At 54.3% G+C, this 16596-nt stretch overlaps 1 protein-coding gene across 1 annotated transcript in view; it reads right to left on the bottom strand.

Moving 5' to 3' along the window:
* FCSK (fucose kinase) overlaps window positions 1–16596 on the bottom strand; it is an 18406-nt gene extending 1810 nt beyond the window's left edge. Inside the window, 21 exon segments of the mRNA XM_075189407.1 lie at window positions 52–171; window positions 728–871; window positions 950–1177; window positions 1911–2077; window positions 4187–4397; window positions 4480–4859; window positions 4953–5026; window positions 5277–5420; window positions 5422–5448; window positions 5563–5664; window positions 5755–5867; window positions 9352–9499; window positions 9623–9742; window positions 9840–9920; window positions 9996–10093; window positions 13518–13590; window positions 13780–13905; window positions 13980–14030; window positions 14237–14388; window positions 14715–14809; window positions 16514–16596. Of these exon segments, the coding sequence (XP_075045508.1) occupies window positions 52–171; window positions 728–871; window positions 950–1177; window positions 1911–2077; window positions 4187–4397; window positions 4480–4859; window positions 4953–5026; window positions 5277–5420; window positions 5422–5448; window positions 5563–5664; window positions 5755–5867; window positions 9352–9499; window positions 9623–9742; window positions 9840–9920; window positions 9996–10093; window positions 13518–13590; window positions 13780–13905; window positions 13980–14030; window positions 14237–14388; window positions 14715–14790 (2635 nt within the window). The 5' untranslated portion in view covers window positions 14791–14809; window positions 16514–16596.

Below are 16596 nucleotides of genomic sequence, written 5' to 3'. Positions count from 1 at the left end.
CGAGGGCCCCTCCATCCCCCTGTAATGTCTGCAGGCAGACGGGTCACTCACCGGTAGTAAGGATCTGCTCCAAGTGCAGCACGGCGTGGATCAGAGAGTCTGCATCTGCTGATCTCCCCGATACCTCGTACAGCACCGCCAATACCGCCCCCGCCAGGATGCTACTGGTACCTGCAGGAGAGACGCACCTGTCGGCTCAATCAGGGGACACACACCTCTAGGACCCCAGGACCCAGTGAATTCCATTGACATTTTGTAGCAGTTTCAGACATTCTACTTAATTATTGTGACAAATGACCCATTGCTCAGACTCCTCATCACTGTACAGTGACGCCCTGTGTAAACCACACCCCATAGAGAGAGCAGGACGCCACCCCGCTGTGACTACGCCTGGAAACACGTTATGGTAAAACAATGTGGTGATCCGGCCCTTTGCTCGCCCCAATAATTCCCTCTCCCTAATTTCTGTACTTGACTCGCCCTTCCTGTACACACTGAGCAGTGTCTGAGGGGTGAACACTGAATTTCATTTTGCACTAAACATTTTATACTGTAATCAGCCGGTAACTAAACGGGTGTCGGAGACATATTCAAACATTAGAGGAGGACACACAATTCTCCCACATGTTACTATATAAAGATAGTTATGGGGGGGGGCTCAGACGTTTGTCTAATACACCCTGAGTGAGACTTTAATAAGCAGTGTATTGTGGGTAGTGATTCTCACCCAATCCAGATCCGTGCGGCAGGTGAGACCACGTCCGCAGCTCGATCCCTCCCCCGTACTTCTCACTCAGCTGCCAGGACAGGGGTTTCTCAGACGTCGGGTCCACGGTCCCGGAGCAGATGAAGGCGGCCTTCAGTAACGCCCCTGAACAGGCGGAGACAAGAGAGAGTCAGGTGACAGACATGAGGAATCACATAAGTAACAGACTGGTTTATGGGTCACCTGGAGCCTGGGGCTGGCGGTAATCCTGCAGGTCAGCGAGACTATGACAGGTCAGCGCAGTGTGGAGCTCAGCTCCGCGCGGTCCGCTGTTACTGCACAGGCGCAGCTGAGGCTCCGGAATTCTTCTGGCTCGAGCGCCCATTGGCCTCTGACCGTCAACCAGCACAGCCACGTTAACCACGGCACCGCCATGCTCATACGTGATCGGAGGGGTGTCACTCCAGCCCCCTAACAAGGGAGAGAAGAGTGCAACATGTGATAATCTATGTAAATAAGAGGGAGGAGCCTAGTACCAGGTCAGGTGATGTGTGGGCAGCGTACGGCCTGGGGGGGTCTCTGCACATATTATATATATTCTGAGTTATAGGAGGAAATCCAACCAGAAGCAGCAATTTTACAAACGGGGCGAGGGGCGTGGAACATGGGACTACACAAAGCTCGTCGGTGTTTGTGTGCTACGCTCTAAACACGTTATACACGCTGTACATGTTATACGCGCTAAACACGTTATACACGCTGTACATGTTATACTCGCTGTACATGTTATACATGTTATACACGCTGTACATGTTATACACGCTGTACATGCTATACATGTTATACACGCTATACACGTTATACACGCTGTACATGTTATACACGCTATACATGTTATACGCGCTAAACACGTTATACACGCTGTACATGTTATACACGCTATACATGTTATACGCGCTAAACACGTTATACACGCTGTACATGTTATACTCGCTGTACATGTTATACACGCTATACATGTTATACACGCTATACACGTTATACACGCTATACATTCACAAGTGGCAGCATTTTCCCTACATACAAAAATAAAACAGTATTTGTCCCCCTTGTGGTCCACCCAGGGGAATACCTGCCTCTGGTCGCTGGATTTTGCTCCCACTCGGCAGCAGCTGAGTGACCCCGACAAGGACCAGTTACCCACCTGACATGTCAATACGCGCTGGACACTCTGCCATCACCCACTGACCCCGGGGTAACAACGTCTTCTGACCAATAGACACAAACTGGAATGATGACATCACTGCTCGGCGGATTAAGATTTGCTCCGCCCCTTCATAATGCCGCGCTGCGCGGAGTAACAGAGCCGGTCTGGAGGGATGAAAACATTGTACAAGAAATTTAGATCCCCCATGCAGAACACAATGACATCCACCTCCCACCGCAGAGCATCGCACCTCACATAGCTGTATAACCCCATCCGTCACCCTGCAGAGCATTACACAGCTGTATAATCCCATTCATCACCCTGCAGAGCATCACACAGCTGTATAATCCCATTCATCACCCTGCAGAGCATCACACAGCTGTATAATCCCATTCATCACCCTGCAGAGCATCACACAGCTGTATAATCCCATTCATCACCCTGCAGAGCATCACACAGCTGTATAATCCCATTCATCACCCTGCAGAGCATCACACAGCTGTATAATCCCATTCATCACCCTGCAGAGCATCGCACCTCACACAGCTGTATAATCCCATCTGTCACCCTGCAGAGCATCTCACAGATGTATAATCCCATCCATCCCCCTGCAGAGCATCACACAGCTGTATAATCCCATCCGTCACCCTGCAGAGCATCACACAACAGTATAATCCCACCCGTCACCCTGCAGAGCATCTCACAGATGTATAATCCCATCCATCCCCCTGCAGAGCATCACACAGCTGTATAATCCCATCCGTCACCCTGCAGAGCATCACACAACAGTATAATCCCACCCGTCACCCTGCAGAGCATCTCACAGATGTATAATCCCATCCATCCCCCTGCAGAGCATCACACAGCTGTATAATCCCATCCGTCACCCTGCAGAGCATCACACAACATTATAATCCCATCCATTCCCTGCAGAGCATCGCACCTCACACAGCTGTATAATCCCATCCATCATCCTGCAGAGCATCACACAGCTGTATAATCCCATCCGTCACCCTACAGAGCATCGCACAGCTGTATAATCCCATCCACACTCCTGCAGAGCATCGCACAGCTGTATAATCCCATCCATCCCCTGCAGAGCATCACACAGCTGTATAATCCCATTCATCACCCTGCAGAGCATCACACAGCTGTATAATCCCATTCATCACCCTGCAGAGCATCACACAGCTGTATAATCCCATTCATCACCCTGCAGAGCATCACACAGCTGTATAATCCCATTCATCACCCTGCAGAGCATCACACAGCTGTATAATCCCATTCATCACCCTGCAGAGCATCGCACCTCACACAGCTGTATAATCCCATCTGTCACCCTGCAGAGCATCTCACAGATGTATAATCCCATCCATCCCCCTGCAGAGCATCACACAGCTGTATAATCCCATCCGTCACCCTGCAGAGCATCACACAACAGTATAATCCCACCCGTCACCCTGCAGAGCATCTCACAGATGTATAATCCCATCCATCCCCCTGCAGAGCATCACACAGCTGTATAATCCCATCCGTCACCCTGCAGAGCATCACACAACAGTATAATCCCACCCGTCACCCTGCAGAGCATCTCACAGATGTATAATCCCATCCATCCCCCTGCAGAGCATCACACAGCTGTATAATCCCATCCGTCACCCTGCAGAGCATCACACAACAGTATAATCCCATCCATTCCCTGCAGAGCATCGCACCTCACACAGCTGTATAATCCCATCCATCATCCTGCAGAGCATCACACAGCTGTATAATCCCATCCGTCACCCTACAGAGCATCGCACAGCTGTATAATCCCATCCACACTCCTGCAGAGCATCGCACAGCTGTATAATCCCATCCATCCCCTGCAGAGCATCTCACAGGTGTATAATCCCATCCGTCACCCTGCAGAGCATCGCACAGCTGTATAATCCCATCCATCCCCTGCAGAGCATCACACAGCTGTATAATCCCAACCACCCTCCTGCAGAGCATCTCACAGCTGTATAATCCCATCCGTCATCCTGCAGAGCATCGCACAGCTGTATAATCCCATCCATCCCCCTGCAGAGCATCGCACAGCTGTATAATCCCATCCACCCTCCTGCAGAGCATCGCAACTCACACAGCTGTATAAACCCATCCATCTACAACCCTGCAGAGCATCGCATCCACATCTGGTCACCATTCATTGTACATTATTCCACCACCACATGAAGCCACAATCTGAGTACATTGTCCCTACAATGAGACAGGGACTGTTGCCGTATTACCTGCTTAACCACCTCTTTCGCTCTTCGGCCATCAGTTTCACACCCTGCGAGATGTCGCCCTTCTCCAGCAGCTGGTAACCAGGACTCCAGGCTCTGTTAGCCGCTGGTCCACTTCTCAGCCCCCCCTCACCGGCCGCCATGCAGCCCAGGAGGTCAGCCACACAGGCCAGTGCCCGGGCAGCCACCCCGGCATCGCCACTCTTCCAAGCCACTGTGCAGTAATAGGGGATCTGATTAGAGTTGTGCCCATCACTTACCCCTGGCACGATGCCCGCTCTATACAGCGTCCTCACCATTGTCCAGCGTGTCCAGCAGTCTCTGGTGTTCCCCCTCCTGCACAGCCGCTCGGATGATGGGCATTAAACTCCTCTCCTCCCTGCCCAGGAGAACGTCCTGCACCTTCTTCTGGGCCTGGGTAAAGAAGACCTCTCTGCGGGCCTGCAGCGCCCTCTCCTGGTCACGATGCTGCCGTATCTGTTGCCAAGACATGCGCCAAGAGCTGCGCCATCTCTGCCGTTGCCGCTCACTCTCTGCGCTGCAATCCCCTGAACTGAGGAACCACAGAACATCCCCCACCCCCAGAGACTCACAGGGGTGAAGAATGGGGAACAAGGGGGCAGTTAATACAGTGCGCTCTGTACCTCGAGCCTCATACCCCCAGAGGTCGCTCTCACTGCAATGAAAAGACAACGGAACAAGCTGTGAGACCGCTGTACGTCAGCAGATCAGCGACAGATGTCAACGTGAACCGTGATTTACAACTCACCAGATTCCCGTTTTACGGAAGAATTCATCCCAGGGGAGATTGAGGAAAGTGGGAGATCCGCCCTCTGCTGGACACTGAAGAACACAGCACAGGTATTACAACAGGGGGAGGGGAGAGCGGGCAGCGGGGGCGCAGGTGAGGGGAGAGCGGGTGCAGGTGAGGGGAGAGCGAGTGCAGGTGAGGGGAGAGTGGGTGCAGGTGAGGGGAGAGCTGGTGCAGGTGAGGGGAGAGCGGGTGCAGGTGAGGGGAGAGCGGGTGCAGGTGAGGGGAGAGCGGGTGCAGGTGAGGGGAGCAGGCAGCGGGCGCAGGGGGATCAGCGAGTACCTGAAGCTCGTCATCAGTCCCCAGAACGCTGTACACAGTAAGAGACAGGTTCTGTACTCGGATGGGATGCGCCTGCAGAATAACATCACTCAGATGACGTCCTCGAAGCTCTGCTGCTCCCACTTGGTCCAAGCCGGCGATTAGGACACCCGCTGCCCACACTGAGAGGACCCTACGGGTGACACAGAGTAGAGACAGACTAAGATATGGTGACTCATCCTTTCTGAGTGCTGTAGGGGAGTGAGGGTGTATTATAGGGGGGCAGTGAGTGACAGAGTGCAGTTACCTGTAAGTGACAGTTCTGGATGACGCTACCCCGGGAGACAGACACCTCTCCGCTCAGACAGCTATTGACTACACAGCTCCCGTCTGCTACCAACGCTGGGTTCTAAGTGGAGGCAGAGAAACAGATCAGTATAAGGTGCCATATAGATGTCAGGACACCGTACTATGCAGATCCTCGGGGTGATGCACATACCGTGACGTAGGAGTGGGCCATCCTGCTGCCGATGTCTCCTGCTCTGACCAGATTTTCGATGTGATCTCGAGCACAGAGGGACAGATACTCATAGCGCCCATCCGGAGCATACGCTGCGTGTACAATTACAATCTATACATTAAACAGATCAGTTGCAGAGGTGCAGGTCAGGGGCATGTTGGGTTTGTAGTCCCTGGAAAAATATTTTGCTGCAAAACTTTCCCTGCAGATGTTTGGGGATCAAGATTACTAAACCAATGACCTACGGCACTAGGATTGTACAGGGGGGGGGGTAAGAGCTGCTCTAAGGTAGAAGACAGTATTGTAAGAGGGCCTTAAAATCATGTACTGAATAGATAATGGGGCTCTCTACGGGGTACAGAATGGTACAGAAATGGGGGCGCTCTACGGGGTACAGAATGGTACAGAAGTGGGGGCGCTCTACGGGGTACAGAATGGTACAGAAGTGGGGGCGCTCTACGGAGTACAGAATGGTACAGAAGTGGGGGCGCTCTATGGGGTATAGAATGGTACAGAAGTGGGGGCGCTCTACGGGGTATAGAATGGTACAGAAGTGGGGGCGCTCTACGGGGTATAGAATGGTATAGAAGTGGGGGCGCTCTACGGGGTATAGAATGGTACAGAAGTGGGGGCGCTCTACGGGGTATAGAATGGTACAGAAGTGGGGGTTCTCTACGGGGTATAGAATGGTACAGAAGTGGGGGCGCTCTATGGGGTATAGAATGGTACAGAAGTGGGGGTTCTCTACAGGGTATAGAATGGTACAGAAGTGGGGGTTCTCTACAGGGTATAGAATGGTACAGAAGTGGGGGTTCTCTACAGGGTATAGAATGGTACAGAAGTGGGGGTTCTCTACAGGGTATAGAATGGTACAGAAATGGGGGCCCTCTACGGGGTATAGAATGGTACAGAAGTGGGGGCGCTCTATGGGGTATAGAATGGTACAGAAGTGGGGGTGCTCTATGGCATTCGGATGGTACAGAAGTGGGGGTGCTCTATGGCATTTGGGATGGTACAGAAGTGGGGGTGCTCTACGGGGTACAGAATGGTACAGAAGTGGGGGGGCTCTCTACGGAGTACAGAATGGTACAGAAGTGGGGGCGCTCTACGGAGTACAGAATGGTACAGAAGTGGGGGCGCTCTACGGAGTACAGAATGGTACAGAAGTGGGGGCGCTCTACGGGGTACAGAATGGTACAGAAGTGGGGGCGCTCTACGGGGTACAGAATGGTACAGAAGTGGGGGCGCTCTACCGGGTACAGAATGGTACAGAAGTGGGGGCGCTCTACGGGGTATAGAATGGTACAGAAGTGGGGGGGACGCTCTACGGGGTATAGAATGGTACAGAAGTGGTGGCACTATACAGGGTATAGAATGGTACGGAAGTGGGGGTGCTCTACGGGGTATAGAATGCTACAGAAGTGGGGGCGCTCTACGGGGTATGGAATGGTACAGAAGTGGGGGCGCTCTACGGGGTATACAATGGTACAGAAGTGGGGGCGCTCTACAGGGTATACAATGGTACAGAAGTGGGGGGCACTCTAAGGGGTATAGAATGGTACAGAAGTGGGGGCGCTCTACAGGGTATGGAATGGTACAGAAGTGGGGGCGCTCTACAGGGTATACAATGGTACAGAAGTGGGGGGGCACTCTAAGGGGTATAGAATGGTACAGAAGTGGGGGCGCTCTACAGGGTATGGAATGGTACAGAAGTGGGGGCGCTCTACAGGGTATACAATGGTACAGAAGTGGGGGGGCACTCTAAGGGGTATAGAATGGTACAGAAGTGGGGGGCGCTCTACGGGGTATAGAATGGTACAGAAGAGGAAGCCCTCCTCGGGGTATAGAATGGTACAGAAGTGGGGGCCCTCTACGGGGTATAGAATGGTACAGAAGTGGGGGCGCTCTACCGGGTATAGAATGGTACAGAAGTGGGGGTGCTCTACGGGGTATAGAATGGTACAGAAGTGGGGGCGCTCTATGGGGTATAGAATGGTACAGAAGTGGGGGTTCTCTACAGGGTATAGAATGGTACAGAAGTGGGGGTTCTCTACAGGGTATAGAATGGTACAGAAGTGGGGGTTCTCTACAGGGTATAGAATGGTACAGAAGTGGGGGTTCTCTACAGGGTATAGAATGGTACAGAAATGGGGGCCCTCTACGGGGTATAGAATGGTACAGAAGTGGGGGCGCTCTATGGGGTATAGAATGGTACAGAAGTGGGGGTGCTCTATGGCATTCGGATGGTACAGAAGTGGGGGTGCTCTATGGCATTTGGGATGGTACAGAAGTGGGGGTGCTCTACGGGGTACAGAATGGTACAGAAGTGGGGGGGCTCTCTACGGAGTACAGAATGGTACAGAAGTGGGGGCGCTCTACGGAGTACAGAATGGTACAGAAGTGGGGGCGCTCTACGGAGTACAGAATGGTACAGAAGTGGGGGCGCTCTACGGGGTATAGAATGGTACAGAAGTGGGGGGGACGCACTACGGGGTATAGAATGGTACAGAAGTGGTGGCACTATACAGGGTATAGAATGGTACAGAAGTGGGGGCGCTCTACGGGGTATACAATGGTACAGAAGTGGGGGCGCTCTACAGGGTATACAATGGTACAGAAGTGGGGGGGCACTCTAAGGGGTATAGAATGGTACAGAAGTGGGGGCGCTCTACAGGGTATGGAATGGTACAGAAGTGGGGGCGCTCTACAGGGTATACAATGGTACAGAAGTGGGGGGGCACTCTAAGGGGTATAGAATGGTACAGAAGTGGGGGCGCTCTACAGGGTATGGAATGGTACAGAAGTGGGGGCGCTCTACAGGGTATACAATGGTACAGAAGTGGGGGGGCACTCTAAGGGGTATAGAATGGTACAGAAGTGGGGGGCGCTCTACGGGGTATAGAATGGTACAGAAGAGGAAGCCCTCCTCGGGGTATAGAATGGTACAGAAGTGGGGGCCCTCTACGGGGTATAGAATGGTACAGAAGTGGGGGCGCTCTACCGGGTATAGAATGGTACAGAAGTGGGGGTGCTCTACGGGGTATAGAATGGTACAGAAGTGGGGGCGCTCTACGGGGTACAGAATGGTACAGAAGTGGGGGCGCTCTATGGGGTATAGAATGGTACAGAAGTGGGGGCGCTCTACGGGGTATAGAATGGTACAGAAGTGGGGGCGCTCTACGGGGTATAGAATGGTACAGAAGTTGGGGTTCTCTACGGGGTATAGAATGGTACAGAAGTGGGGGCGCTCTATGGGGTACAGAATGGTACAGAAGTGGGGGCGCTCTACGGGGTATAGAATGGTACAGATATGAGGGCGCTCTACAGGGTATAGAATGGTACAGAAGTGGGGGTGCTCTATGGTATTTGGGATGGTATGGGTTACATACATGAGGGCACATTAGGGGTATCAGGATGTTACATGTTATTAATGACTGGGGAGGGGGCTCTTTAGCGCTCAGTTTGGTAGCAGTGAAAGGTTGATGGGTACAGTCGTTAGGAATATCACATTATCATTACGTCACTGTGTTACAGGTGGCTGTAAGCTCTTCAGACAAGGCGGAGGTTTCTCCTTACCCATGGTCAGAGGGAGGTCATGGAGCTCTTTCCAGAGTACAGACCGGGCACTTCTTGTCCTATCACTGAGGTCGGAGTCACCGATGAGGAACTTCTCTTTACCGACATCCCGACACATACTCATCAAAACGTCTAGGAACAGAGACACCTGGGAAATATGAGCGCGCGTGAGGCAGAAACCGTCCCCGAGAGTCCGTCCCAAGCGTGAGAGACTGTCTGTAAGCGTGAGACTGTCTGTGACTACCAGTGAGAGTCAGGGCTGCCCACCTACCTCCAGCGGCTCTGCCCCAGAGTCCAGACCCTGGTAAGTACAGCCATCCAGCGGGGGGGAGGTGAGAGTGCTGAGGAATCGCTCTGCTGTTTCTGAGGAAAGGAAGACGATTCCTGATACCTGAGAGAGAAAGAGAGTGAGACACAGAAACAGAGAGACACAAAGAGAAGAGACAACCGGGAGGGAAGAGACAGTAGGAGACAACAGAGACAGGTACCAGCGGAACGTGTTGATCCTCCAGAAGACAGTCCTGGATTCTCTCCATGGAGCCGCGGTATATGATGTCTCTCACAACCCCCTGTAACAGAGATGAGAGCGCTCGGATATCTGGCTTCACCGTTTATAACTAACATACTGAGCGCTCTTCACCTACCGACTCATCTGTCAGATAAACGCCGTGGTTCCTGGCATATTCTGGGGTTCCTGGCAGAGCGATGACACGGGCGCCGCGAAACTCCGTCCAGGTCATTCCTGCGCGATAGACATGTGTCATACGATGCTTTCAATAAAATACATCAAGCGATGAAGGACAATGTGGGATCAGAAGACAGAGGAAGTGGTCACTGAGGAGGGAGGGAGGCCTGTGGTGAGGAGGGATGGAGGCCTGTGGTGAGGAGGGATGGAGGCCTGTGGTAAGGAGGGATGGAGGCCTGTGGTAAGGAGGGATGGAGGCCTGTGGTAAGGAGGGATGGAGGCCTGTGGTGAGGAGGGATAGAGGCCTGTGGTGAGGAGGGATGGAGGCCTGTGGTGATGAGGGATGGAGGCCTGTGGTGATGAGGGATGGAGGCCTGTGGTGATGAGGGATGGAGGCCTGTGGTGATGAGGGATGGAGGCCTGCGGTGAGGAGGGATGGAGGCCTGCGGTGATGAGGGATGGAGGCCTGCGGTGATGAGGGATGGAGGCCTGTGGTGATGAGGGATGGAGGTCAGTGGTGATGAGGGATGGAGGCCAGTGGTGATGAGGGATGGAGGCCTGCGGTGAGGAGGGATGGAGGCCTGTGGTGAGGAGGGATGGAGGCCTGTGGTAAGGAGGGATGGAGGCCTGTGGTAAGGAGGGATGGAGGCGTGTGGTGAGGAGGGATGGAGGCCTGTGGTGAGGAGGGATGGAGGCCTGTGGTGAGGAGGGATGGAGGCCTGTGGTGATGAGGGATGGAGGCCTGTGGTGATGAGGGATGGAGGCCTGTGGTGATGAGGGATGGAGGCCTGTGGTGATGAGGGATGGAGGCCTGTGGTGATGAGGGATGGAGGCCTGTGGTGATGAGGGATGGAGGCCTGTGGTGATGAGGGATGGAGGTCAGTGGTGATGAGGGATGGAGGCCAGTGGTGATGAGGGATGGAGGCCAGTGGTGATGAGGGATGGAGGCCAGTGGTGATGAGGGATGGAGGCCAGTGGTGATGAGGGATGGAGGCCAGTGGTGGTGAGGGATGGAGGCCAGTGGTAAGGAGGGATGGAGGTCTGTGGTAAGGAGGGATGGAGGCCAGTGGTGGTGAGGGATGGAGGCCTGTGGTGAGGAGGGATGGAGGCCTGTGGTGATGAGGAAAGGAGGCCTGTGGTAAGGAGGGAGGGAGGTCTGTGGTAAGGAGGGATGGAGGCCAGTGATAAGGAGGGATGGAGGCCAGTGGTGATGAGGGATGGAGGTCAGTGGTGATAAGGGATGGAGGTCAGTGGTGATGAGGGATGGAGGCCTGTGGTAAGGAGGGAGGGAGGTCTGTGGTAAGGAGGGATGGAGGCCAGTGGTAAGGAGGGATGGAGGCCTGTGGTGATGAGGGATGGAGGCCAGTGGTGATGAGGGATGGAGGCCAGTGGTAAGGAGGGATGGAGGTCTGTGGTAAGGAGGGATGGAGGCCCGTGGTTAGGAGGGATGGAGGCCCGTGGTAAGGAGGGGTGGAGGCCCGTGGTGATGAGGGATGGAGGCCTGTGGTGAGGAGGGATGGAGGCCCGTGGTAAGGAGGGATGGAGGCCTGTGGTGATGAGGGATGGAGGCCTGTGGTGATGAGGAATGGAGGCCAGTGGTAAGGAGGGATGGAGGCCTGTGGTAAGGAGGGATGGAGGCCAGTGGTAAGGAGGGATGGAGGCCTGTGGTGATGAGGGATGGAGGCCAGTGGTGATGAGGGATGGAGGCCAGTGGTAAGGAGGGATGGAGGCCTGTGGTGAGGAGGGATGGAGGCCTGTGGTGAGGAGGGATGGAGGTCAGTGGTAATGAGGGATGGAGGTCAGTGGTAATGAGGGATGGAGGTCAGTGGTGATGAGGGATGGAGGCCTGTGGTAAGGAGGGATGGAGGCCTGTGGTAAGGAGGGATGGAGGCCTGTGGTAAGGAGGGATGGAGGCCTGTGGTAAGGAGGGATGGAGGCCTGTGGTGATGAGGGATGGAGGTCAGTGGTGATGAGGGATGGAGGCCTGTGGTGATGAGGGAAGGAGGCCTGTGGTGATGAGGGAAGGAGGCCTGTGGTGATGAGGGATGGAGGCCTGTGGTGATGAGGGATGGAGGCCTGTGGTGATGAGGGATGGAGGCCTGTGGTGATGAGGGATGGAGGCCTGTGGTGATGAGGGATGGAGGCCTGTGGTGATGAGGGATGGAGGTCAGTGGTGATGAGGGATGGAGGGATGGAGCCCTGTGGTAAGGAGGGATGGAGGCCTGTGGTAAGGAGGGATGGAGGCCAGTGGTGATGAGGGATGGAGGTCAGTGGTGATGAGGGATGGAGGTCAGTGGTGATGAGGGATGGAGGCCAGTGGTGATGAGGGATGGAGGCCAGTGGTGATGAGGGATGGAGGCCAGTGGTGGTGAGGGATGGAGGCCAGTGGTAAGGAGGGATGGAGGTCTGTGGTAAGGAGGGATGGAGGCCAGTGGTGGTGAGGGATGGAGGCCTGTGGTGAGGAGGGATGGAGGCCTGTGGTGATGAGGAAAGGAGGCCTGTGGTAAGGAGGGATGGAGGCCAGTGATAAGGAGGGATGGAGGCCAGTGGTGATGAGGGATGGAGGTCAGTGGTGATAAGGGATGGAGGTCAGTGGTGATGAGGGATGGAGGCCTGTGGTAAGGAGGGAGGGAGGTCTGTGGTAAGGAGGGATGGAGGCCAGTGGTAAGGAGGGATGGAGGCCTGTGGTGATGAGGGATGGAGGCCAGTGGTGATGAGGGATGGAGGCCTGTGGTGATGAGGGATGGAGGCCAGTGGTAAGGAGGGATGGAGGCCTGTGGTAAGGAGGGATGGAGGCCTGTGGTAAGGAGGGATGGAGGCCTGTGGTAAGAAGGGATGGAGGCCTGTGGTAAGGAGGGATGGAGGTCTGTGGTAAGGAGGGATGGAGGCCTGTGGTAAGGAGGGATGGAGGCCTGTGGTAAGGAGGGATGGAGGCCAGTGGTGGTGAGGGATGGAGGCCAGTGGTGGTGAGGGACGGAGGCCAATGGTGGTGAGGGACGGAGGCCAGTGGTGGTGAGGGACGGAGGCCAGTGGTAAGGAGGGATGGAGGCCAGTGGTGGTGAGGGATGGAGGCCAGTGGTGGTGAGGGATGGAGGCCTGTGGTGAGGAGGGATGGAGGCCAGTGGTGGTGAGGGACGGAGGCCAGTGGTGGTGAGGGATGGAGGCCAGTGGTGGTGAGGGACGGAGGCCAGTGGTAAGGAGGGATGGAGGCCAGTGGTAAGGAGGGATGGAGGCCAGTGGTAAGGAGGGATGGAGGCCAGTGGTGGTGAAGGACGGAGGCCAGTGGTGGTGAGGGACGGAGGCCAGTGGTAAGGAGGGATGGAGGCCAGTAGTAAGGAGGGATGGAGGCCAGTGGTAAGGAGGGATGGAGGCCAGTGGTAAGGAGGGATGGAGGCCAGTGGTAAGGAGGGATGGAGGCCAGTGGTGGTGAGGGACGGAGGCCTGTGGTGATGAGGGATGGAGGTCAGCCCAGTGAACTTACTCGGGTTTGATCGCAGAGTCAGCGTCATATCAGTGCTGCAGATCCAGACACCGGGAGGAGAACCAGGACAGAGCTGTGCGGAATTAGATAATAGATTATGAGGTTATTGAGACTGAGCCTAACCGTACCGCTGTCATTATACCAACACCACCCAAACATAGCCTCCAGAGCTGACAATTTAACTGCAGAACTACATTACTGGATACATAGAGCACGCCATGTACAACGCTAGGACATCCCACACAGATTACACGTCTGTCACCTGGCTCCGCAGCGTGTTTAGCAGACTGTCCAAGTTGCAGGTTACCGACTCCACCGGCGTCTGGGGATCTTCCACAGGTAGAACAGTGAAACCGCGACCACAGTCATCAAACAGGAAGTCTCGGCCCTACCAGAGAAAGACCAGATGGCCTCAGCCACTAGTTCCCCCATCAGGTGCATCACAGCAGTATTACCACTCACCGTATGCAGGATGAGAAGTCTCGCCCCCTGCAGGACATCTGAAGAAACTACCTGCAGGGAAATAACCAGATAACATTATAACACGAGATCCAGAGACATAAGAAAACACCCCGCAACATGTGACCCACCCCAGCCAATCATACATTGTGTCACTGACATCTGATTGGTTACTCTCTGTACTATCTGCACCTTATATATTCTCTCCCTGCAGAATCACGAGACACACACAGGACACAGGATTCCCCTCCAGCACTCACCGTGTATCCGGCGCGAGCGCTCAGGTGTTCTGTGGCCACCAGCAGTGCGTTCAGTGTGGCTCCCCCACTTCCTACATGGGCCTGAGGGTCTTCCACTGTCAGTATCAGGGTGTCTGGGGGGAGAACCCCACGACGCTGTCTGATCTCCAGTTCTGGGAGGGAATAAGATGCACAGGATAGAGGTTAATTAGTGAGACTGTAAGGGAGAGAGGGGGGGGGGGAGAGAGGAAAAAAGAGAGGGAGAGAGAGAGGAAGAGAGAGGGAGAGGAAAAGAGAGGGGGGGGAGAGAGAGAGAGGGGGGAGAGAGAGAGCGGGGGGAGAGAGAGAGAGAGAGAGGAAGCAGGAAAAGAGAGAGAGGGTCGAGAGAGAGGGGGAGAGAGAGAGAAAGAGACAGAGACAGAGAAGAGCGTTTAATAATAGATGATCATGAACTCTGGGTGTGATTTCTGGAGCAGGTTAGTTTATATAGGTGTCTCACCTCTCTGAAACGCGTGGACGCTGTCCTTATTTTGACAGGTGAGAATCAGCACCGTCCAGTCTGTATCTGATCCCATTCTGACCGGTGCGGGGATCCTGTACACAGTGGGGACACAGAGACAGCGGTGTCAGGCTTTGTAGTTAATGGTATTTATAGATAATATTTTAATATAGTCAAAAAACACTCTCTAAAGGGCTGCTCCATAATCCCCCCAAAGTGTTTATTAGTTTTGAGATGCGATGATGGAGACGCCTTATAGCTCACATCGTGGCGTCCTGGGATAATGGGGACACAGCCATTCTGACCCATCAGATCAGGAGAGAAATGTGTCACTATATTTTGTAATGTGTCCTCTAAGGGGCGGGATGGAAAGTATGATGACATACACCCCGTATTATAACAGCTCCACACACAAAAAATAATCAATGGATTCAGGCACACTATAAATTATATCTTCAAATTTGAATCCACCAAACGTTTTTACGGACAGCGCAGCCTGGGGCCTGGAGAGTACAGACTGTGCACTATCCCTACATATAGTAATGTATCCAGCCCGCACCCGGCCGGACATGAGAGCAGAGATGGCGGTTATTAGCCACAGACTACAGGATCACTGTCAGCTCTACAAGCGGAGACAGCTGGCGGTGTACAGATGAGTGAGCGTCTGTCGCAGCAGCTGACAGCTAGAGCGCCTGGAACCCTCCGCCAGAGGGAATTACTTCTTCCATTCTCTGTGTAATTCAGCTCAATGTATCACATCACTGAGATATGTATGTTCTGCTGGGGTAACATGAAATCACAGGCACAGAAAGCAGAGAGACACTGACAGATGCTAACCCCACATATAATGCTGATCACATATAATACGGGTCTGTACAGAAGTTCTGGGGGGGGGGGGCTGTCACCCCTCCCTCACATATAATACAGGTCTAACTGCAGTTCTTGGGGGGGGGGGGGGGGGGTCAGGCACCCCTCCCCCACATATAATACAGGTCTGTACTGCAGTTCTGAAGGGGGGGGGGGGGGTCAGGCACTCCTCCCCCCACATATAATACAGGTCTATACTGCAGTTTTTTTGGGGGGGGGCTGTCACCCTTCCCTCACATCTAATACAGGTCTGTATAGCAGTTTGGGGGGGGGGGGGAGGGGGGGGGGGGCTGTCACCCCCTCCCTCACATATAATACAGGTCTGTACAGAAGTTCTGGGGGGGGGCTGTCACCCCTCCCTCACATATAATACAGGTCTGTACAGAAGTTCTGGAGGGGGGGGGGCTGTCACCCCTCCTTCACATCTAATACAGGTCTAACTGCAGTTCTTGGGGGGGGGGGGGGGGTCAGGCACCCCTCCCCCACATATAATACAGGTCTGTACTGCAGTTCTGAAGGGGGGGGGGGGGTCAGGCACTCCTCCCCCCACATATAATACAGGTCTATACTGCAGTTTTTTTGGGGGGGGCTGTCACCCTTCCCTCACATCTAATACAGGTCTGTATAGCAGTTTGGGGGGGGGGGGGGGAGGGGGGGGGGGGGGCTGTCACCCCTCCCTCACATATAATACAGGTCTGTACAGAAGTTCTGGGGGGGGGCTGTCACCCCTCCCTCACATATAATACAGGTCTGTACAGAAGTTCTGGGGGGGGGGGCTGTCACCCCTCCCCCACATATCATACTGGGCTGTATCACAGCCTGACATGCAGGAAGTACAGAGCTGAGTTCTCACTCCAGCGAGTGTCTGCTCACACTCCTGAGAGCTGTGAGTGACCCCCGTCCCTCCTCCCCTATAACACAGTGACACTCACCCTGAGATCAGCTGGAATAGGAAAGAGAGATCACCTGACAGCGCGATGGCTGCTGGGAGTTGTAGTTTCCGGAGCTCTATCGG

The sequence above is a fragment of the Mixophyes fleayi genome, chromosome 10 (assembly GCF_038048845.1).
Source record: "Mixophyes fleayi isolate aMixFle1 chromosome 10, aMixFle1.hap1, whole genome shotgun sequence".
Lineage (NCBI taxonomy): Eukaryota > Metazoa > Chordata > Amphibia > Anura > Limnodynastidae > Mixophyes > Mixophyes fleayi.
Note: the sequence above shows the minus strand (reverse complement) of the source record. Positions and strands in the feature narration are given on the sequence as shown.